At 31.5% G+C, this 26,119-nt stretch overlaps 1 protein-coding gene across 1 annotated transcript in view; it reads left to right on the top strand.

Moving 5' to 3' along the window:
• Positions 1 to 22,275, top strand: part of LOC132951620 (uncharacterized) — a 94,853-nt gene extending 72,578 nt beyond the window's left edge. The window contains exons 6-15 of the mRNA XM_061023433.1: positions 10,787 to 10,903; positions 12,798 to 13,051; positions 13,745 to 13,999; positions 19,605 to 19,683; positions 19,756 to 19,830; positions 19,897 to 20,011; positions 20,776 to 20,927; positions 21,002 to 21,205; positions 21,373 to 21,523; positions 21,699 to 22,275. Of these exons, the coding sequence (XP_060879416.1) occupies positions 10,787 to 10,903; positions 12,798 to 13,051; positions 13,745 to 13,999; positions 19,605 to 19,683; positions 19,756 to 19,830; positions 19,897 to 20,011; positions 20,776 to 20,927; positions 21,002 to 21,205; positions 21,373 to 21,523; positions 21,699 to 22,141 (1,845 nt within the window). The 3' untranslated portion in view covers positions 22,142 to 22,275. The remainder of the gene's footprint in view (positions 1 to 10,786; positions 10,904 to 12,797; positions 13,052 to 13,744; positions 14,000 to 19,604; positions 19,684 to 19,755; positions 19,831 to 19,896; positions 20,012 to 20,775; positions 20,928 to 21,001; positions 21,206 to 21,372; positions 21,524 to 21,698) is intronic.
• The last annotated feature ends 3,844 nt before the right edge of the window (positions 22,276 to 26,119 follow it).

The raw sequence follows: 26,119 nt of genomic DNA, 5'->3' as shown, positions 1-26,119 counted from the left end.
AACAAACAAAAATTTGCTTTGTTTGACGGTAACATCACGCGATAATCCAATCACCAAAAGTATAAACAAGTATTACATAATTTGTAAGTCCGATTAAATTGTAAATTAAAAAACATACTGCAGTATTGTCTATACAGGAAACAGTATAGACGATGTTGATGCTAATATGATATATATTATATTATATGCCACCAAATATATATTCCTGATTGCTTCTGACAAATATTTAATCGTCTTATGTTGTTTTATGATAACACGTAATATTATTATGTGAGTACCTGTGGTTGGTGGGTCATGTGGATCGAGTGTGTACTCTGGTGACGACGACGATGTGTCAATGGAATACCGATTTGAGCATTTCTACGTATTTGCATGCCAATCAGTATAGGGACCGGCGCTGGATTTAGTCAAACCAAAAGGAGAGAGGAGGATTTGATATAAAAATAAAAATAAATAAATAAATCCCTCGAGATTTACTATTTTCACTATATACCCCATACACCCCTTGACTTCGTCGCGGATACTGTACAATCAAATTCGCAAAGTACATGCATAATATATATTATATGTTATGAGTGTGTATATTTATATTTTTTTTTCACCTACACCGCACGTGCGTATTGTCAGTATTATACAAACATATAGGTTTTGTATGATATCCCGTGCTCGTACATATAATATACATACTGTGGCAGTAGCCTACTACCCATATCCGGTGCTTGTATACGTATAGTATGACGTAGGTGTGTGTATAGGTAAATATAAAGTATTAGTAGGTATATATTATTATATTCCCTGTATACAAATCGTCGACCGAATTTGATTCTCCGAGGTCACGACTCACGGGTGGTAACCGGTGATCCGACACCGGGCTCTCGTTCGTATCTGCGCGATGACATTTCACACCCGAACAGATTTAATACGAAAAAAAAATGTATTATATAAAATAACATATACGACGCACTGCAGTATGTATACCGGGTGATATTTTTAACATAAAACTATGCATCCATTTTCTCTGTTAAGTTTCGTGTTTTTTTAATAAAATATCGTAAGCGTAGGTCTGCAGAGACCTTTAAAATAGGTTTTTCTGTAAAAAAAAAAAACTGTACTCATGTATTCTAAAAATTGCTTTAAGCTCTCCCCCTCCACAATAAATAACATTTACGAGAGTGCCGCTATCACGACACATTTGAATTCGTATACGAAAATTATTGATTGTAACACACAATAGTAGTAACAATTTGTACTTATATCAATTTATTGTTGATTTTTATTTAAAATATTACATAATATATGTTGAAATGTCAAATGTGCACAACAGAATTTGATATTCCGATCATATTATGTTTATCAAAAGAGATAGGTAATAGTAGAAAGTAGATAACAGTACGGTTGTAGATATGCTGTATGCGAACAGTGTGATTTCGCCGCGAAGATTGCCGATTGAAAGTGATAAGATGTAACAGCACGGGGACGCTGTGTATCATTTATATGTTATTTTACCAGTTCCCCGTTACAGATCCACCCCCGACGACCTAATAATTGGTAAGCTTTCAATCGCCAATAAACGGTAAATGAATACACATGGTTATTGTGGAATTATTTATGTTTATTGAAATTGTATTTATGCACATGCGATTAAGCGGAGGTAATGTCTGTTGGGAAACGTGTTCGTTATGGAAATACGATGAACGGACCGTCGATAATTTTGATATCGTCCGGTAACGAACACAAATCGAGCCTACATTCGACTACTCTCCCCATCCCGTCTCTAAGCCGTCTCCTTGAAGCTGGTGCGCGTGCTCTCTCCACCCGACAACCGCTGACTTCGCATCAAAAAACGCGAGAGCTGCGTAGACCTAATAATAATATGTGATAACATATATAATAATGTATTACAAATGTACAGATTATTACAATTTATGAATTGAAAGTCTTAATGGTTTTTATGTTGTACCCAAGCCCGGATTAAGACCTTCAGGGGCCCATACACAGTTGTGGGCCCCCATCAATAAAAACAATTCTTTAAAATTATAAAAGTAGGTGTACAATAAAAACAATTTAAACCTTTTTATTTAAATATGATAATAATAATAATATTAAAAACATCATTTTTTTTTGATACATATTTACAAATAAAATTAAGTATTGTTTAAGTAAAAGTTTTTCTAGCTTTTTGAGTAGCAAATATTTGTAATGTTTTATCGAAGCTAAATTTTGAAGAACATCATTTCCTGTTGATAAAATCATTAATGATGACAAATTATCTTGTGTTTGTAAAGATCTATTTTTATTTTTAATTCTGGCCAACTTCGAAAATGCTCTCTCTACAGTAGAATTAGCAACAGGAATGGTAAGATATATTCTCAAAGCAATATGAATGTTAGGGGAAATATTAATAACATTACATTCAGTTATCCATTCAAGTATCTTGAGTACATCACTTCCATCAAATGTTGGTTTTAACTGATCCCAAAACTGCTTGAAATGTACTATTTCATACTTTATTGAATCATCAAAATCATCTTTATATACACTAATGAATTTGTTAACACTTATTTCCTCAACATCAATAGTAGACTCAACATGTAGTTTAGTTAAGAATAACAAATTATCAACTACTACAGTATATGTATTTATTATTTTGTCCAGGTCTGAGCAAAATTTATCAACTATTACATGATGTTTTTCAACCCAAAATTTATCAATACCACTAAGTGCAGTTAAAGTTTTATTGTATTACCATCAAGAAATTTTTTTATAATTTTTTTTTTATTTTCATCTTTATATATGATACTTATTTGGGAGCAAAATTCTCCAACCCTATGTTCATAGACCATGTTTGAATCCCTTAAACTTGAAACAACATTTTTTAAACTTTTCAACAAATTCACAGCTTTTAAAATATCATTGCTTTTGCTTTGTAAATCAATAAATACTTTATTACAATGTTGTAATATGTCATTCCAAAATAGACACAAATAGCCGGTTTCTTTTTTCAACATTTTTTTCAACAACACCTTTGCATTATATTTTGTATCCCCATTTTCATTTTTGGTATCAGATATTTCAAAAAGTACAGTTAATATAGTTTTATAATTTATAGTGAGTGCGCGGCAAGCCTCAGAATGGCATGCCCATCTTGTGTCACTTAAAGATTCCCTATACACACAAACCTGGCTATGACACTATGTGTCCCCACTTACCATGCTATAGGTGGTAAACACGGTCGACGGGCCCCATCGCATGTTAGTTCAAACAAGAAAAAAATTAAAAATAAAAATATTCTTGTAGGTACTATAAAAAGTGAAAATTATCACTCGATGTAATTTTAAGCCGAGAAGACTATGGGCCCTTTACACACAGGGGCCCCGGGGACTTGACCCACATGCCCCCCCCCTTAATCCGGGCTTGGTTGTACCACTATTATTGTACCTAGTCTACAAAAGTATAACTATATAGATAATTTTTATGTAATATAAGTAAACATGTATAGGTATGCATAATAAGTATGAATTCATAAGTTTAAGTATTTTATCTATTTAATGAAAATATAACGAAATAGATAAATTAGTGAACTATTTATTTAAACCTATGAGAATATTATAAATGAGTATATTAGTTGTATAATCATAAACTTAACAATACAAATTATTTATACATATAGCTGTATATATTATAATGATTTATTATTAATTAATATTGATATGATTATGGCGCAAAATTCAAACGGACCTATGGGAGCGCTGGGATAAAATACGGCATTGGGATTCTCTATAAGGGTTTGGTAATACGCGCGGCCTGCCTTCTGCTCCCTCGTTTTCGTTGACATTTTTCGTTCTTGACGATTTTACTGAACAGGCACTCCACAGTGCGCGCAACAAAACGTTGCTATAGAATTCGTAAACGAAATTGAAAAATCCTTAAAAATTTTCTATGAAAAATCATACAATTCAATCTATTACGTTTCAACAAAAAATTATCAGCCTGTATAAATGCCACAATGGATTTGTTTTATTCGACCGCTTGAATAGATGCTCAGTCTCGGTCAACGCTGATCGCGCACTGTGTGTGAGATAATGACTTAACGGGTGCACTTATAATCGAAAATGCCTTATCGTCCATATTATAATATTATATGATTTGTCGTTATATTTTGTTCCCGTCCGAATCGTCGTTGTCGTCGTCTTTTTTGGTTGTTTATATATATACCGGAACTCCGCGTCAAATAATGTACACATTCCGACCACTAGTGGATTTCTATGTGTAATGACCTTAGAGACCGAAATTACACCTCTCCACCACCCATCCCCTCGCCCTATTCACCGCCGACCCAGCTGCAGAAGCTCTCGATTTTTCTCTATCCTATCCTCTGAAAACTTTACAACGCATACGGATTATAATGTATAAACTCATGAATATAAACATTTAGGTTCTTTCTTTACACGTAATTTAATCAAAAATACTTTTTAATATACAAAAATCGCCTTTCTTTTTTTTTTGCTGTCCATGTAGCAGCAGGCGTTGTTTCGCGGCCATACGGTTAAAATAATACGATTCTCGAAAACTCAACACTCGTATTAATTTATATGTATAATACGGGTCGAGCTTATATTGTTGTATAAATAAATTTCTTATGCAGATGTTCAAGATAATTTTTTTTTCATTTTATACTATTTTGAAGAGAAAGTATTTTATAAAAGTTGTCATTCAAAATAAAATATAAAAACTAAATAATGACCGAAAAAATGTAATATCTTGTATGAGTATATGAACACTAAGAAAAAATCACATTGTGCTTTTATGCTATTGAAGTCTTGATTTTCTAAACCGTCGGATCAACACTGTTTTCGGATTAAGTTTGGGGTTGCGTGTTGGTATATTAATTATATACATATATTTCCACTCGTTGTCGGATCGTTTCCCGCGCGATTTTGGCGAGAAATCACCAAAATTCTCACCGATATTCCTCAAGTCATCCATTGGCCTTACACCCCCACTATAACGTGAGCGCGTGCGCGCACACACACTCACACACCTATTTCAGATTACATTCCATCCCTTTCCACACGCTCAGAATCACTATATAATATCGTGTGTGAGTATTAGTGCCGACGGCAGAGGGGTTGAAGTTACCGAATGTTTGGCACGAACCCCCAAATTTTCCATCTCTCAGTCGAATTCCGGCCAGCGCTCGGCGTTTTTTGCCAGTGCACAAACGCATTATTATTTACGGGTGTTATACACACACACGCATAATATATATTATACACGTAGTGCGCACTAGTACCCCTGAGGCAACCTGTGGACAGGTCGCATTTTTTCATGCTTTTCCCTTGTTGGCAGCTTTATATACGTATATGTGTATTACAATATACAGTCGATGATAACTTCGCTTTACACATAAACGTATGCGTATATACGGAGCCGCTAACGACTTATTGTATGATTTGCTTAGTTTAATTTTAATTGATTCTTCATGATATCATTGAAACACCTAAGTAAGTTTTACATTTTTTTCTCTGATGCAGATTGCCATGAAGCAAAATATAAACATTTTTGTCACATATTTCATTGTTTTAATGCTTTTTTGGGTTTTTAACGGTATATTTTACGATTTCATTGTCATAGAAGAAGAAAATGTCTGAGCAAAATAATTTTATTATAATATGTAAAATTTGTAATCAGGAACAATTTTTAACATTTAACAAATGTTATTTTTATTTGTGACGTCGAATAAATATGCTGTTTAATTTATTTCTGTTTATTCATACCTATCCATCATATTATACTGTATTTTTTGCATATTTCAACATTTTCATACAATATTTAAAGTTCCTGCGAATGCTTTTAAGAACAAATCACTGCGCTTATAATAACTAGTTTTTTAGAGCTACAGTATAGTCACTAAATCTATATTATAGAATATAATATTTTATATTATAATAGTACACATATATGTTTTGCCAATCGTTCGACAGCAAAGTTATTAACTACATTCTCGGGGCGTCGTACGACCGCTATGTTCACAATAGTATACATACGCGTATAACTTTTCTAAACACAATTTGATCGTAAAGAAATTCGTTGATTTAAAATTTAAAATTATATAATTGGAAAGGCAAGAAACATTTTAAAACATTATAATCTAACTCGAGATTTTAAAAAAAAATTATCTACATACATCTCAATAAATATATAAACCTTAACTAAAAGTTAAAAACCAAATTAAATATTTAATATTAATTTAATTATATATTTGAACTAATTTTTAATAAATCTATAATTTATTATTAAGTATATTATATTTAACCAAATTCTGATGACACGGCGTTTTGGATAGGCATTTCAGGTACAACACGGCCATCAAAATCGTTCTCAAATATTGTATACTGTCTTGTGCGGTTGTGCCTTGAGATAACAACAATTTAATTTAAAAATCCGATTTATATAAATATGTATTGCAGTTGTTATACTAGCATTTTTCTAAAGTCTCACTTATGTGCATAACACTTTCAGATACGTGCTACAATTATATTCGAGTGTTTGAAATTGAAAATATCTCTCGACATATTTTTAAAAACCCTGTCTGATGGGGGGTCACAACTTTTTAATTTATACATGTCGTTTAATGGATTTTTTTTAGTTGAAATCAGTTTTAAAATTTCAAAATATTAAAAGCTAAACCGATAACAGCTGTAATTTTTATTTTGTAACAAAAGTATAATAATACCTAATTGTAATAGTTTAATACTTATTCGATGAAATATACCGCTAACATAATTTTATATAACATAATATTGTGTTATTAAAATTATCGAGTTTTAGACATTTTAGCAAGGCTGAGCACTAACGAGTTAAAAAGTTAAAGTTAAGTTAAAAAGTTAAAATTAAATTAACTTGTTAACTTAACTAGTTACTTTTGGCTTTTCATTAACTTAACTGTTAACTTACTAAACTTCTTTCTTAATTAACGTGAAATTGACGAGTTAATTTTTCATTTTAAGAAGTAAGTTAAGTTAATTTATTTTGTTTTTAATTTTATAATATTTCACTATGTCAGTCTATTTTGTTTTATGTCAAAAAATATGTATCGTAAATTGTTTAAAGTTAAAAATGTATAATGTATATCATTCGAATCTAACTTACATGGAAATACTGTATGAAGTATTAATAACACTATATCCTATAATTTAGTTTTGGGTTGGAAAAAAATTAAGTACGCTAGCGTTGTATAAACAAATTAACTTTTTTTTACTTAATTAAGTTAACTAAAGTTAACAAAAAGTGTGTATTAACTTTTAACTTAACTGAATTAACCTATAGTTAAATTGACTTTTTGTTATTGGTGCATATTAACTTATCTTAACTGAGTTAAAAAAAATCATTAACTTGCCCAGATTTTCATTTTAGAAACAAAATCAATATTTAATATAGGTACAATGACAGTGTGATTAAAAAGTGTATTGCCGGTGTTTATTGATTCTATGTGCATTAAAATGAAAAAAATACATTTTTTATGTAGACGTTTTATTTTTTAAATTTGTAAATTCCTGTTATATACCATTTAAAATAACTATTTTTTTTCATTAGTATTCTGGTTGGTTTTGCAAACACTTTTTATTTGTGTATAATTCAACGTGTTTTGAATATCATATGTGTCCATTTTCAGTTTTACTTTAAACAATACGTGTTTAGTTCAATTCTAGATTTCAAAACAATTTTTGGTACCTACTTCGATTATTACTATCTCGAATTCAATTTTTTTTTTCACCTCGATAAAAAAACGAGTGAATTAATAAATATATTTATCTAAAACATTGTACATATATTACACAATTTACTGATAGATACTAGGTCTAGAGTGACATCAATTGTAAAGTAATAATAAATCATCGTTTTGTTTCAAAAAAAATGTTTAATATTAAGTTAAAAACCACTTTGACTAACTTTATGATGTATGCTGTTTTTAAAAATCTGCTCGGAAATTTTCACAAAAATGTTCATCTTACTTAATTTTAAATCCAATATAGCAATCTTCTTGTAGCGTTTTAAATTTAAAAACATTTGTTAGAAACGCGCATAATTTAATATTGTATTCACAATTGTTTTATTTTAGACTTATTATTTATATAATATATTCGTTAACTATTAAATTATTAGATGATTTATTTTAGTATTAAGTCTACGTTTTATCCAAAATGTGCTCGACATTAAAAAGTGTATGTCATACAATAGTGTTGTAATACTACAAAATCTCATTATCTGATTGCTTATAAACATTTATATTAAACTGCTCTTATCGTACAGAACCCCAACAAGTCCTAAACCCATTTTGGCGATGCGCCATTTAAAAAACTTTACTATTGTACAAAATCCAATATTAGTTTAAGTACCTACCCACTGTTAATGTTATATTTATGAACCCGTTTTAATTGATTTTTATACAGACCCGAAGTATATTGGCATTTTTTCCATCCCCAATGATGATTTGTCACCCTAAATCAATAAAAAAATAATAAATTATTAAACTACCTATTAACAATAAAATTATTTAAAATTAGTTAAATTTTTTCTTTATAATTAATTAGTAAGTCACGTTTTATACTATGGAATTTGCACAAATCAGTGTAACTAATTTATCAAATATTAATAATTTTCTATAATCGAATTATTATAAATTAGTAAGTTGTGTTAATTAAGTTTTTAATTAAATAATGAATAATTATACTGCAAATAGATGTACGTTATATTAATAATAATTAATATGTTATCATTTAGGTCATGGAAGTATAAATTTGCGTTAAATTAACATGATTTAATATTGTTATTAGATAAGTTAAAAAAAATGACAACCTATATTCTGGTGAATCAACGGAATTAACTTAAAATTAAATTAAGACCTCATTAAAATGTAGGTATTATTAGATTTTGATCTTAAAAAATATTAATTATTCACTTATCAAATTATAATAACATTCATTATTTGAACATGATGGCGATGACCATTGCAGAAGAACTTAAATTTGTGTGTGTTTTCTGTACATAATATATAATTATATTTTATGCATGCATAATAAAATATGATATAGTATAATATAGTCCGATTATTTTTTTTTTTTTACTTTTTTTTTTTATTATTATTTAAAATATAATTACAATCTATACAACAATTTAGTACAATAAGTAATTTAGATATAGTATTTACATATCGAGAATAACAGATGGGGAAGGGCACTCAGTAGTGCCACCCGACAGATTAAATTAGAAGGTCTCTAGGCCAGGAGCGTTTTAAACGTCTCTGGGGGTTATCAGGGATTGTTAGAGAAGATATGCGTTTTATTAATGGATTGTAGTGTTGGATTAACTTGGAATGAAAGGAGACGTAGTGAGACTTTGTTAATTGAGTGAGCAATGGAATATTTAGATCTTTGTGGAGATTGTTATTTGTGATAAACCATGGAGCAGAGACAATTTGCCTCAGACAGATAGACTGGAATGCCTGGATTGTTCTCGTGTTGGAGGGTTTGGCAGAGCCCCAAATCTGGATGCCATAGGACCAAACAGGTCTGATGATGGTTTTGTATATTAATAGTTTATTTTTTAATGATGTCTTGGATCTAAGAAGTGGGCGGAGTAAATGGAGTCTGGAGTTGACTGTTTTTCTTTTTATTTTAAGGTGTTGGGCCCATGTGAGGCGCCTGTCAAAGATCAAACCTAGGTATCTTATTGTCGGGGTGATTGGAATTTGGTTATTATTAAACGATACAGAGGGGCAGTCCCCTGGTCTAAGAGAGAAAGTGATAAAGGATGATTTAGCTTCATTAATTTTGATCTTCCAGTGGTTTGACCATAGTTGAATCGAGTTGAGATGATTTTGTAGCCGGAGATATACTACCTGGGGGTCATGGTTTGAAGCCAGGATTATCGTGTCGTCAGCATATGTACCCAGTGATGTATGAGGAGAGGTCGGAGTGTCGTGGGCGAATATAGAGTATAAGAAGGGAGCTATGTCACTTCCTTGAGGGACTCCAGCTAGTATTTGGAAGTTTGACGAGTAGCTGTTGTTAACGCGGACACAGAAGGTGCGATTTTCGAGGTATGATTTTAAGAGAAGGTAGTAGGGGGGTGTCCGATTATAATAATCACCGTTAAGCAATAATTATTTTGTTTTATTCTATTTTAGAATATATACCGGCTCCTTTTAGTACAGTTAATAAGTAAGAATATATACATATAAATTACGAAAAATAAATATTAAGAAACAAAGATATAAAGATAGAGAAATAAAAAGAAACTATTATAATATAACAACAAAAGCAAATAATTACCAAATGAAAAATATAACAAAATTCTGACTTGAGGTGGTTATAAACAAGAAAAGTGAGGTCTGTATTGGCATTATTCATGTCATACTTCGTATATAGGCTCATTTCACAAGTAATATAATTCATTTGAGTAATTTACTATTTCTACTACCTACACGGTTAAAGAATTGGTGTAAACACTGTCATCATCTCTGAAATATTATTATTGTAAATGGAGTTGATTTTCATAATAAAGATTAATATTATTATTATAATTGTATAAAATGCCATGTCATAACATGAAATTATGCCAATCACGGATACAATTGTTGTACATGCAACAATATTATACTATACTATGCCTATTGATTATATTTACAATATTTGCATACTTTTATCATATAATAATATAATCATATAAAAAAAATGTAACTAAATAAATATCCCAATTTTAACATCAATTAATCGTGTTTCAGGCCAACACTCCCGATTGTTTGGGCATGACAATGATGGATAACAGAAATCGTTGTGTGCCTATGTCCGGCAGAAACCATGTCAGCAATCCATCTGGTTTTGAAGAAACCATCCATCGGGTGAGCGAAAATAATAATAATAACTAACGTTCCCTTATTGTAATTTGAAGCTTTCCGGCCAACGCGGTTTCGGATGGATTTCGTCAAACATTTTAACAACATACATAATATATTGTATTATCTTTTTATTTTTGAGTCATTATTAAAACATTTTTACCTCATAAGTTTGAAAACTTATGTAGGTGTATTCGTTAAAAAGTAATTTCAACCATTTAAATATCTGCGTTACGATTTATCTCTTTCATTTATTATTTATATATGCGGGAACTCGTAACATAGACTTCATATGAAATAGTTTTACATTCCAGAAATGTGTTCTTATATGTATTATATAGGTTATTATTTTCTACAATTTTGGAGTTATAAATATAATTTAATTAGTTCACGCATCGTATATATTGCATCGTACATGCGCTGATATGAAATAATTATTATTTTCGTTGTACATTTTCCTATTGTTTTTCATACAACCAACATGAAAGTCGCCTGTGGGTTGCTCGTACATATATCTTTGCAAATTATTTGCCGTCGTGTGTACTTGTTTTGACCAAATCTACGAGACCGTTGGTATATCATACACAAATACATGGTGTACGGTTTGGCACACCGGAGACTTTGGGGAAATAAAGCGTATACGATTTCCGATCGCCGCCGAGATCCGATCGCTGCAAAGGGCGTGTCGGACGAATGAAATAATAAAAAAACAACCCTGTCCTATAATAAACAACGGGCAACAAAGCTCCGGTTTTCGCGTTTCCTCGTTTTTTATTTTTTTTTTTTTATCGAAATAGTTTCCCGCACTCACTGCAGCAGCTCTGTACGCGTACCTGTACGTATAGAGGTGCCGTTTTATTTATATTATTTTTTTTCGTGAGTCGATTTCGCTCCATTTCACCCACTCCCCTCTACATCCTCCTCATCCGATACCAGCTGCAGTCGTGTTCATAATATATTATATTCCTGTACTCGCGACGTCGTCTACATGCGCACATATTATTATATTATCTGCGTTTTAGTTTGCGATATATTCAATGCGTAAATAGAACGAAAACGTAGTGACGGCGGCACGTATATATACACGTATTATACCTACGCTAATAAACAACATTAAAGTCAGATTAGGTGGCGCACGGACGAGGAGGAAGCCGAGGCGAGTCATTAAAAACTTTTCAACGCCGTGGCTGAGTATACGCGATAGAAAGAGAGACAGAGAGACAGAAAAACCTATACATACGTATGCCCCTTTTTTCGACCGCCGACGCCTTTGCGGTTATACCTTTTTTTCCTCTCTCTCGCGCGCGCACACACACAGACACAGCCGCCCGAAATAACGCGAACACACGATCGTGATGGGTATACGCGTGTTGTTTTCGTGCGGAAGCCCATACACTCGGCGACGGTGGTGTGTTAATGCGCTCGCGTTTCACGACCCGCAGGGACCCATTAAAGGTCATGTGCGGCGGCGGCCGTTACTGCCGTCTGGAGTAACATTAATCTTGTTATGCGCGCGTATAAGGCGGGGAACGAGTTATACGGCGAGCAGAAAATAATAATATTCTTTCCCCTTGTACGGTATGGGTATCGTGTAGGTGTTCAAATATTATATACCTAGGTATAATATAATATATTACAATATAATATAATAACGATATACGAGCGCAAAAACTGCCTCAAAAATGTATAAATATCGCTATAGAAAACGGTCCATAGACAGGTTGGTGCGCGGTGAATTTTTAGGGGAGACACGTTCTGCGGAGTAGTCGCAAACATTCTAAACGTGACCTTGCTGCTATCCGTCGAACATAATATAATAACTAGATATAAAATATGTATAAAAATATTTTCTACATAATCATGTATAATCGAAACGCTGGCGCGTATATTATTGTCGCAGTTGAAAGTCCAAGAGGCCATGATCAAGAAGGAACGTTTCGACCGTGAACACGAGGACATCCTCCGGGAGATCCGTCACGGACTGTTGCGATACGGTGGTGGAGGTGGCGGTGGGGGACCCGGCAAGCCCGTGGCCCGTTGTAACACCTCGGACGAGACTTACATGTACGACGACGATATGCTCAGACACTGGTACGACGAACCTCCGTACGAGTCAGACCCTGAGGAGCTGCTCATGGAGCACGCCAACAACAGGTATAATAATATATAAAACGTCAAAAAAAGTTGCAAGACTCGAGGACGTCTGACTCGATTTGTAGAGAAATGGTGCAGTGAATAGGTTTGATCGTACACTACGCATGTATACAGAATGTTTTTTTAAACGTATGATCACTGTCCTTGTTATGGTTAAATATTATTCAAATATTGGATTTTTGACTTTTTAAGTTTATTGAAGACCACAATCTTACAGAAATAAACTCTACTAACTTCAGTAAATATATCTGTAATAAACGTGTCTATTTAATTTTCAGATTCTAAAGACTAAGCATATCTTCTATATCTATAATAAGGAGTATACTCAAGTACACAAAATGTAAAAACCCAGAAACAACTTATTAGAATTTCGATTTCTCCATAGAATAATAGTGTTTATTCATTATTCTCATCTATGAAGAGTATAAAAATTTGCGATTTACGTTTCTAAATTATTAGGTATATAATACATATATTGCGTTATCCAGAAAAAAACGCGATGTCTTATAGTTTACTTCAGGAACCTTTTACAAGAACTCAAAGTGTGGGGATGAATCGGAAAAGTTTGAAGTGGTGCTCACCCTACCTGCCTTAGGTTTCCTCTTCTTTCCCGGCGCATAATGTTAATATATCCGTTGCCGTGTTCGGCAAGTGTATAATAATGTAAAGACTCACTGACGTCTCCATTTTCAGAGTCTATTACGGTTACGCCAAACACAGAGCGCCCCGAAACAACAATTCCGGTTCAGTCATATCGTTGCGCAGCGCCGGCGACATATCGTTGTCCGGTGGCCACCACCACCATGGTGGCAGTGGCCATCACCGACAGACAGCCACGGGGCTCTTGTTGCCCGCTTCCGGTTCCGGTCAACCCACCACCATAATACCGTTGAGGCGACAGAACAGGGAAAGCGGAGACTACGCCACGTCTGACGTCCAAAGCGTTTGGTAATAATAAATTAATATATACAAGGCGATTAGGTAATATAGATTAGGTCAGGTATATATGATGATACACCGGGCATGGCAGAAACCTACGGGTTCCCAACTTAACATTCTGCCAAACCTAAAAACATGTTTCAACCAACCGTTCCAACAGTTCCCCCCTACAAAAATAACAAAACAGCTAATGGCTATAGTTGCCGAGCTTGAGTTCAAAAAAAAAAAAAATGATGATACATACTAATCACTTAATTATATACATTATTACGCTAACTTTTATTTATACGCCTAGACGCTCGTAGTTTACAGACATTTTGTAAAGCAAATTATGTCTTTTTATATTTATATTTACGTCGTTTTTAATGTGTTATAATATTATGACAATCGGGAGCATCAAGATAAAAAAGGTGGATAAGTAGATATGTGTACAGTAGGTTACAAGTGGGTCACTGTAATGGATGGTGTTAAATTTGAATTCAATTATATAATATCATTGTATAAGAAAAACGATTCTGAGCGAAAACGGTCAGTCAGCCTATGATTTTACCAAGTATATTTGATGATATTATTGTGAATAAAGTAATTTATATATAACCTATTTACGCGGAGCCTTGTTTTAAATTTTCAATCCTTAGCCATAAAAGTTAAAAATTCATAAATTTTTAACCACAAAATAATTAATAAATTATAAATTTGATAAATGTTGTCAAAATTTGAACTTTAAATGCTTATAAAAAAAAATTGTGCCTATGTATTTTTTATATTTTTCAACTGCTATTAGAACGATATATCAGGAGCCTTATATAAAATTTTCACGCTTTTTTACACAGCAAAAAAATTTTTATTGATATTTATAGAAAAAAAAATTAAAAAAATTGAAAACTGACAATGTCCGTAAACCGCTCAAAGAGTCAAAATATTTTAAAAATTTTATGGTGTATAGAAAATGCTAATATAAACATTCAGTGAAATTTTCAAGTATCTACAGTCATTCGTTTTTCAATTACAATAAAATAAAAAAATTGTTACATGAGAAATCAAGTGAATATCAAATGTTGTAAAAATATAAATTTCAGACGCTCATAAAAATTTAATTTATGTTTCTTGTAGACATTTTTTTTTGATAAAGGTAGACAAACTTATGAGTAATCTTATATTACATTTTCAAATCTTAGATTTAAAAAGAAAATTTTTATGAATTCTCAACTCAAAATAATTTGCTAATTTTCGTGATTTTTCGGTATTTTGTCAAAATTTGAACTTTAAATGCTTATAAATAAAAACTGTGACAAAGGATTTTTAATTTTTTTCATCTGCCTTTGAAACAATAACCTAGGAGCCTTCTATTAAATTTTCAAGCTTTTTTACTCAACAGATAAAATTTTATTGATAATTATAGAAAAAAAAACTAAAAAAATTGAAAACTGACAATGTCCGTAAACAGCTCAAAAACAGTCAAAATATTTTCAACATTTTATAGTCTATAGAAAATGCTAATATAAACATTCAGTCAAAATTTCATGTCCCTGCGGTCATTTGTTTTAGAGTTACACCAAAAACCAAAATCGATTTCTCAAAAATAGATTTTGCGTGAAAATTCCCGTTTTTCCTTCATTTTCCTTTTGTTTTTCACGTCGCTTTTGAAAACTACTGGGAAATTTTTACTTTTGACCCCCCCAAAGTACCAACTAGATTCACTTTCCTATCAGAAAAGTTACTGTTGAAGAAAATCCAAGCAATTTTACTGTCCTAAAAGGTGATGACAGACACAAAAAAAAAAACACACATCATTGTAAAATCAATACATTCATCGCTTCGCTCAAAATCTAAAAAAAGCGTCCAAATGTGTTCCGAAGAAAATTCCCCATATTATATGGAAAGTGATACTTTTAATATTTATAACACACAATATCTCGAAAAGTAGTATTGTTTTTGCTAATATTTATTTTTACGCGATTTAATTACCACTGCAAATCAACATCTTTTCACGATTTTTATCATTTTCATTTTGTAAGTATTTTATTTTTTCCAATGGTGATAACGTTCATTTTTATTTTTTTATTCCAAAGCAGACTACTTTTAATTACTTTTCTGCTGCTAATATTTAGGTGAGTGGAAAAGTGGACCCATTATTTTGATGGGTAATTTATATGCTTGTGTCACTTCACTCCGCTCGTCTTAATAATATAATACGTATAATAGATAGTACTATAAGTACTATAACTTATAAGTTATAACTAATTAACTATTCATTCAAAATTTGAATATTTTTTTGTTAAATGTTCTTTAGTAATGATTTTAAATTAGGTATGTAAAAAAATATTACCATAATGTTAGTAAGTACTTTTCTGTAAAACGATAGTGTTTACCTTTTAAATAATCACGTCACCTTGCAGTTATAATCTGACTCTTAAGACTTAAATGTTTGGATTTACTCGACAATAATAATATAATTTCATACATAGACCCACTTTCTGCAGCGGTTATTCTATATTACGCAATGCTGTCGGTCCTACACTCCTACTTAATATTGTCTTAATACGTGTATTTTATCGAATGAGTCTGTATTATAATAGTATAATTTGTAAATCGGTAGTTTGAACTCCCGACGCGTTACAGCTGCAGCCAACACGGAATTGTGGTGTATATAATATTATTAACGTGCATTAGAGAAAACAACATCAACAATAATTAGTCGTAATACTGCAGCCTGCGTGCGACAATATGCCGACAATTCCGGGCTTTAGCGAAACCCGTTTTTTTCCTGCCCGACAACGAGACTGCAATCTATATTCATATCGAACCTTTATATATATATACATATATACCCACTCCGACATGGACTACCCTGCACCACGTCACTCTGTTCTCTAATTTATAATTATATGTACCATCCCTATACGTCGCAATAATGTGCCATCTATATTATATTTAGTCTACCTGTATAATTTTTTAAACATAATTATAGTGCCTCTCCATCCCTAGAGATTTTCTACCGTCACCGGTCCTAAGATAAAATTTATTTTTTACGAACTACGGTGTTTTTAGCACTTATTTGTTAACGTTTAAAATCATGAAAGCAAAAAACAAACTTAACACACTTCAGGCGCAGGCCCGTCATTACTATTTTGGGTAGACATTGTTTTATGGGTATATGTATAGATTATAGGTATTTTAATGGGTGTGATGTAATTTCAAATTTGATATGAATAAATTATGTTGAATCAATGTTTTTGAAAATCGATTCTGATAGCCGAGGTTATTATTATATTTTATAAATAATAATTTTAATAAATTACAATTTATATTATTTTTTTAACTGCTCAGACACAATCAGTACATTGAAATACCTATTGAATAATTAATTGTTGTGTAACATTATGTTAAACGTCAAGTATAAAATACAATCTACGGCTTATTTCCAATAAATCAGCCATTTGCAAAATGTATACTTGCTATAATAATGACAAATGTGGGTTCAAATTCAACTTCATTATTCTATACTCCTGAAAATTTTTATGTTTAATAAAATACGTCTTAAGCTCAAAATTATTTTTAAAATTAGACTACGTTTAAAATATTCAATTTAAGTTAAATTTTATATTTCATTTCAAAGTAAAATACATTTGTCACCGAGATAATATTCTTAATAAACCGATAACCACTTTTATTTTAATCATAAAAAGTATTTTATTTCATTATTCATCTTAAAATTATTATAATTATTTAAGATGAATTATAAACCTGACTCATAAAATACTATATATGTATAATACTGCATTCATATTAAAAACTTTTAATTCGAACTTTAACGATTGAAGATAAAGAGACTTTTATTCCATTATAAAAATAATTATTTTTAGTGAAAAAATTTGTGAATAATGGTGTGTGCTAACTAATATTGGTCGCATTTTCAAATAAAAATAATGAGAGTTCTGATAACTTACGACAGTTCAAAGAACGAAAATTTGTACCAGACTCCAATTTAAGAATGAATTGTTTTGTCCATAAAATATAAAATACAATCTTCTCTGAATTCCACTAAAACATTGGTTGATTCCAACATTATTCGTACCTACTTAATGTATGTTAGTTGTTACCTATAATTAAAGTAACTAACTTATTGCTAAAATATATAGTAAATAATATTTGATTTTGTCTATTTTTGCTTATAGTTATTAGTTAAACATTAATAATTTCTATAATTTTTTTTGTTACTATGCATTTCTTTAAAAATTTTACAGTTTGATAAATTATATCTACATGAAAATTTAAGAATACAATACAAATTCAAAGTTAAAATTGGGGCTTTTAATATTTTTATTTTGTTTTTAAATAAAGTATACGGAGTCTATTTACAGTTAAATATTTTACTTAAAAACCATTGTACTTAATTAGATTTTTTTTACTTGGAATCCTAGCTTTTATTTTAAAAGAGACGTTTTATAATACCTACCGTGATAATACGTTTAGGTTAACGACTTTTTATCAGACAATCGCGGGCAAAGGAACAGGATTTACCGAGGGCTATGGCACCATGTATTTCCGGATGCTTGGGGTCACAGATATTTAGATGTACGCATAGGGTACTTGAACGTATATTTAAATATTATCTATAGATAATACAGCATATTAATTACTACAATATATTTAATGTGAAAAGTAGCCTGTCAGTATATTATACAATAAATTAAGTAAATATATTGTTGTAAAATATATTAAATTCTGTTATTTTGTATTTTATTTATAGAAGAGATTAATACTGTTTCTAATATTGTAAATCATACATTTTATACATCAAAGTACCTAAAACAATTTTTTTTCATTAAAGCGTTATAGCGTTGTTTATAATCTTATAAACGTAAATAAGTTTGGTAACTACACTATTTAAATTCGATGCATCATTATAAGACCATCCATTTTCCATACTTCATTATTGTATTATTTCATTATGAATTTGGTGAAGTTTAAGTTGTCAAACTATTTAAGTTGTTTAACCTTCGTTCCGCAAATCCAAAATATCATTGAACGTGCTGTCAAAAAACCACACCATTTAGCGTGTACCAGCAATAAGTTCAAACTTCAAAGTGCGTATAGAGTTTTCGCTACAGTTATATGTATATACATATTATACAATAATATTTTATAATATGCTGTGACCTTTTAACATTACCAAGTACGGAAAAGTCAAACCGACGGTGCGCGGTGTAGCAGACTGTCATTTTTAGTTCACCCGAACCTAACGCGTGTCATAATTATCGTAGACAATATTCGCCCAAAATAAAAAAGAATTTGCAAAAACAAATGTACATTATGTCCTTCAAGTCCCGTATCACCCAAAGTATCTCTGTGAGACCGTGACACGTGAATATATTTAATACGGTTTTTCAATATTCATCTGTTTTCTATTAGAAAATCACAATTTACTGACATAAATTACACATTTAGATAAGATACTGTTGAAAAAAGCTCATTTAAATATATTATATATTTTTATTTATTTTATTTATATTTTTAAAAATCTTTCTGCTTAAATTGTTGATGAAATTAAATTTATTAATGAAAAAACTCCATTTTACCGATATTTAAACGTCATATTGTTTTTATACAGTTCTAGGATGTCATCGTTATCCGTAGAGACCAACCGATCGGACTACGACCAGGAACTTTACCACAGACTCAGAATGAACGTAAGCGCCTGTCAATTGGGTAATAATTATTAGCGACTTCGGTTAATGTTCATTATTTTTATTTTTGTATAGGGAATGGACACCGCGGTTTCGCCGGGACACAGTTCAGACTACGCCGATCAGGATGACTCATTTTTGCAATCGCCTGTAAGTGTTGCCGCTGTCTGTCATCGGTTTTCTGTGCTTAACAATAAAAACACGTTGTTTTTTTAGCGTCACAGTAAAAGGCAACACCACCACAGATCCAAAACGTCCTCAAAACAACTAAAACAAAACCAGAGACCTAACCGTCATCATAGTTCTGCTGAGAGTCTGCCGAGCACTTCTAGTAAGTTATTTTTAACCCACACACACACACACACACACACACAAGTTATACAAGGTGAATTGCCAGAAATGCTCACCCACTCCTTTCATCCTTTTATCCTTAAATTATGTATTTATTAAAACTATTTTTATAATAAAATGTTAATAACCTGATTTTTTTTAAAAATTGTAATGCAAATAACCAAAACTTGAACGAATAGTTTCAGAAATATTTAACTTTGTGTACTAACTACTAAGGATAATAATCCTTAACACCTAATGGTTTTACATCATGTATAATATAATATATGTAATATTCAGTCTAGTACTTACTATACTCGATTGCAGCGTTTCCCAAACTGTGGTCCGTAGACCCGAAGAGGTCGGCATATATACCGAAGGTGGGGGTCCGCGAATAATTGTTATTTATTATTGTTAGGTTATTTTTATTACGGGGTCCGCAATCATATTTACTATACATTAAGGGGTCCGGTGTAAGAAAAGTTTGGGAAACGTGGCTCTAGGCCAATAATCCAAATTAATTTTTTTAATAATTCTAAAAGTAACTTCTAAAAAGTGTGAAAAATTTAATTTTTATCGACAAAAAACACTTTGATACAAAAATCTAAATCTCTTCACAATATAGTAAAATAAAAATTATCTTTTACCCCACCTCACTCCTTGCGTTTATCGACTACTCATCTCAGTTACTTATTAGTTAGGATTAACTTGCTTACCTAACACTGCAAAACATACATGCATTTTGTGGTTTGTATGTATATTTAGGCGCCCAAGCGTTAATGGGAGCAGCGTCGCAGAGCTCAGAAGAATCACCGACTTCTTGCGACGGGACGCAGAAAGTACAAGTGTTGGCATTGGCACGTGCCATGGCTAACAGCAGCCCGAACCCTTATGACAAAGACGCGTTGAAATTTAACGTACGAATTACCCTCGAAACCTTCGTGTCTTTCGAAATGACTAATCCTGTTTGTTGTTTATGTTTATCGTTTAGAAAGGTGACGTGATATTGGTGACCACCATGAATGCCAGCGGCATCTGGAAGGGGATGGTCAAAGGCTGTGATAGAATAGGCACGTTCAAGTTTGGCAAAGTCCAACCGTTGGTGAACGAAAGCAACGGGCTTGAAAAGAGCAAACAGAACGCGAAACACAGGCCCAAGTCGTTGCTTCAGCTCCTGCGGACCATAGGCATGGAGGTGAGTGCAATGTTTCTTATTTTTTGTCTATCGATCTATACATTTGGATTTAATGTGGTACTCTTCGACATTATAATATTAAACCACATTTTTACTAACCTAGTAATAGTAGTATAATATATCTATTTATAATATAATATGTATTATGTGCTATTGGACCCGCGCAGGAACAAATGTCCGTATTCGCGATGAACGGTTTTGGGGACTTGCAGTCGTTTTGTGAAATACGCGAAACGGACCTAGACTACATGGGCATAATGGCGCCGGAACAGAGAGCGAAAATATTGGCAGCCGTCCAGGTCATGCATGACTATCAGTGTGAGTATATAATATAATTTAGTTTGTAATAATATCCAGCCGTTCGCCACGCATTTATTATCGACTACAGGTCGAGTCGAGTGGATGTTTAACGTTTATCATCGATGTTGTTGTATGCTGAAGGTTTATTAATATTGTTTTATCATTATTATTATTATTATTTTCTGGTCGACAGCGCCCGAAGACGATTCTAGCAGCACCGAGGAGAATAAAACGGATCCAAGCTGCGACGACTCTCAGGAAGCTGCCCACGGTCAGCGCGCAATCGTCCCGGGCGCCGACGTCACCAAGTCAAAGCCGACGCCAAAACCGCGTTTCTCGGCCAACAACGGTAACGACGCGGCCCTATCATCGCCCGAGTACAGTAAAAAGGCACCTAAATCCACAGACGAACGCCAGCACTTCGGCGGCGACACCACCAACTCCTCTGCCACTGCCGCCGCCACCAAACCGAACTCGTGTACTTCCAGTGAAAAGTCTTCAGACTCGGGTGTCAGCACCAGTTCGTCCGTGTGTTTTGGCAACATGGCCCGGGGCAAACGCAACGGGGCGAGCCACCAGTTAAACGGCAAAAACAACTTCGCAGGGCACTTGGTGCAGCAGAACGTCAAAGACTGACGATTGTTGGGTGCTTCTTCTCGTGCAGTGGATTCCTATACATTTTATACTATAACCGATTAAGTAAGTGGGGTCAAGGGGAGGAAGAGGGTCGTTGAGGAACTCACGTGAGATAAAATAACAAACAACCACCATCACTGTGAACACATCAAGAGAGAGTCATAATCATCATTTTATGTATGCATTACTTAAATTAATTATTTCTAAACTTGCATTTATTACTAATCCTGGGCATTCGTTATTGTTAAATTTAAAAATCGAAACAAAATATTTATAATATGTACTCTTTGGCCTACTTTTCTTTTTTCTTTTTAAAATTAACGTTTTGTCGGGAAACTTATATATTTTGTTCAGAAAGCTTTTAATGCCGTTTCGTACGGCAGCGCTATTATTCAACATGTACCTATAATATGGCCGCAATGTTTAATTAGATTTGTGATAGTGTACTTGAAATGACAGACACTCGTTACTGAGACTTGTGGGTCCATTATGTTTCTTAGTGTTTGGAATTTTGGATATTCGATTTTTGTGGCAAATTTTTTTAGTCAATTTGTTGTTGTTTACGATAATTTTTTTTCCTTTTGTTACCATAATAATATATATAATATGAGAATGGACATAATTGACTTAATACAATTATTGGTTTTGCTAAATTAAATTTAAACAGAACTGGCTAGAATCAAAATAATTTAACTAGTTGTGTATGGTATAAACAAACTAATAGATAATGATGATATTGTTAGTATTCTAGTTGGGTATTTAGAATAATAATATATGTATATTATAATAATTTTCTACAGATGTATTTTTTTCCTTTTTAATTTATTGAAAGTTATAACGAACATTAAACATTTTCTTTTCTATGTGTTAAAATTACAAAGTGTTAATGTACATAAATAATGCATTTTGAACAAGCAAAATATTACTTTTGTCAAATATAAATACCAAAAATTAAAGAATAAATTTTTGTTTTTAAATAGTTTGTTATTATTTGTCTTGTAATTTTTAATTCAATGTTTTTCTATTAACACATTGACTGTACATTTAATCTTGCAATACTGTTACATTTTTGATAGTATGAACAATGAACATAATATTATATTTACAAATTATGCATACAATATATGTAATTCCCATCTTATAGTTATTATGTTAAAATAAAATATCCAACATACTAGATGATACATCAAGATTTTAGAGGATGTCAAATTGAATAATGTTGTTTATGGCAGGCAGAAACGTGTGCTTTATGTAATTAGCTAAATTTTAACCTAACCTGTTATGAAAGTTTGATGAAATTAATTCAGAACACACGTGATTTATGTCAAAACCTGCTACACAGTTAAGTTGTTTATAGAAAGGTGAGGAGCAGAGGCAACAAGTGTTCAGTGTCTTAGACATGATACTTAAATAATAAACATGTATTCATGAAAGTACTTAATAAGTGAGTATATTAGTATATAGTATATTCATAAAATTAAATAAAATAAAATCTGGTAAGTGGGGAACACTCTGCTGTAATTTCGGTGTTTAGAGAGTCACTGTAATGGATGTGCTAAATTTGAATTCAATAATCATTGTAAACAAAAAACGATTCCCAGCGGAGACGGTCTTTCAGCTTAAAATATTACTAAGTAAATTATAATATGATATGTGATTAAAGTAATTTATTTTACAATTAAACAATTAGTTCTACAGTAGGTTAAGTTATTTTTGCCAATAAATACTGTATAGTGTATACAATATAATAATGTACGCTAAAAATCTCAAGTAATAATATTTTTTAATTACATTAAAATAACTGTTTTTATATTTTTTTAGATTTTTTGGTTAGGAACTATGTATGAGAATCCTTGTTTTACATTTTCAACTCTCAGCTATAAAAATTGAACATTTTATAATTTTTTAACTACAAAATAATAAGAACATTTTCGAGATTTTGATAAATTTTGTCAACATTTGAACATTAAATCAGAGTCGTGTTTTACAGGGAGCAACTGCCCTCGGCGTCATAATTTTCATATTTTAAGAACGGTGTCAACAATTTTTTTTACCAATAATCTATTATTAGGAAAACGGGCAAATAATATTATAATTATTAAATATTTGTTTGAGGTTTTTGTGATAGCTACTTATACAAATAAGTAACTGACTATAGTTGGTCGTGTATTTAATTCTAAATTAAAAATTCTTCAATTAAAAAAATCATGGTTTATTCGAAAATAGATCATGAGGCATGTTGAAGAAACTAAATATAAACAGATACTATACTTTAAATATTATGTAATTTTGCAAATTAAAACATACATTAATTTAACTATTTTAAATTTTCATATACACAACACAACTGTCGTGGTCAGTCGCTAAAACAATAATTAAAATCGAAAACTTCCCTCGACTTGTTATCTAATGTTATATAAAACCACATTGGGTGGACATCGGACTATCGGAGTTAAAACAAAATTATTAAAAGCACGCATACACACCCTCCGTGGTTAACATCCCTGGACTTGTTTTCAAATTGAATTTTTTTTTACACCATCGTTCTTAGGTCTTAACTTGTTGATATAGGTACGTAGTACGTACAGTGGCATAAAAAAGGGGGGTATTTAACCCCCCCATTGTCTTGCCACATATAATATTATTTATATTATTGACTATTGTATATTTTATTAATTCTAGTACCTTCTATCTATAAAAATATATGACATAAGACGTTTCTGAATATTCCGAGAACCTCGTCCAGCAACCTGATTGATAATAATTATAATAATAATAATAATATTATATTTTGAATAATACTATCTGCACGGGTTTCCAACAACACTGTGGTTATGACCACGACTAAAGATATTATTTATGGTTGTGAATTATGACAATATTTGATAAAACTCTTGGCTTATAATTTATAATATCACGATATTTATATTCAAAAGTGAGACTATTGTTATCTATTATTTTTGGTTGTGTGATACTCATAGATGATATAAGAATAAAATTCTTATATTATCTATGGTGATACTGTGAAAAAATAAAAATCTGCAAATTTGTAATTACGAATATACAAATATAATAAGATAAAAAAAAATTTTACATGTCTTTAACCTTCTTCAAATGGCAAATTTGATGATGATAATATAAAACAACTTATCGAAATGTACCAATATGATTTGGATTGCGGTAAATTAGCTGTAGTCAGAGAAATAAAAACATGGCAACAAAAATTTGTACAGACACAAGTTTTTCCAAAAAATGCCCTCGACGCTCTTCAAGAATGTAATGAAACGATTTTCCCATCAACTTTTAAATTAATTAAAATCTTAGCAACCCTTCCAGTTACTACTGCCAGTAGTGAAAGGTCTTTTTCTACATTGAAACGATTGAAGACTTATTTACGGAACACGACTTTCGAAAATAGATTAAATGGTTTGGCACTTTTGAATATTTATAGAGAAATAATATTACAGCCGGAAGACGTTTTGAATAAATTAGCCATAAAAACAAGAAGAATACGTTTGATGTAGATAAATAGTAAATATTATACCTAGTTATGTTCATAATATTATTAGGATTTGATTTGTAATGTATAATTTTATTACCTGTACAAATAATAATGTATTTATTTTCATATTGATGTGTTTATAATATATAATATTGTACATTCACAAGTTCACAACTGAACTTTGTTTTTGAATAGTTCAATTGGGTAACAAATATAACGAAAACTGTAAAAAACTAAGTTTAATTTTTACTTAAACTTCCCCCCCCCCCTTGAAAAATCCTGGCTACGCCATTAGGTACGTATGTTTCAAAAAAAAAAATGGTGGGTAGCTAAAGTAAATTTATGCCAAATATATTATAATTTATAATTTTTGTATGGGTACCTACACTAACTTGTGTAGAATGTTACAGCAAAATTTAATAATTTTGTGTATAGGTAGGCAAGGCTGGGCATTAATGAAATAATGAATAATGAGG

Source organism: Metopolophium dirhodum, chromosome 9 (assembly GCF_019925205.1).
Source record: "Metopolophium dirhodum isolate CAU chromosome 9, ASM1992520v1, whole genome shotgun sequence".
Classification (NCBI taxonomy): domain Eukaryota; kingdom Metazoa; phylum Arthropoda; class Insecta; order Hemiptera; family Aphididae; genus Metopolophium; species Metopolophium dirhodum.
Note: the sequence above shows the minus strand (reverse complement) of the source record. Positions and strands in the feature narration are given on the sequence as shown.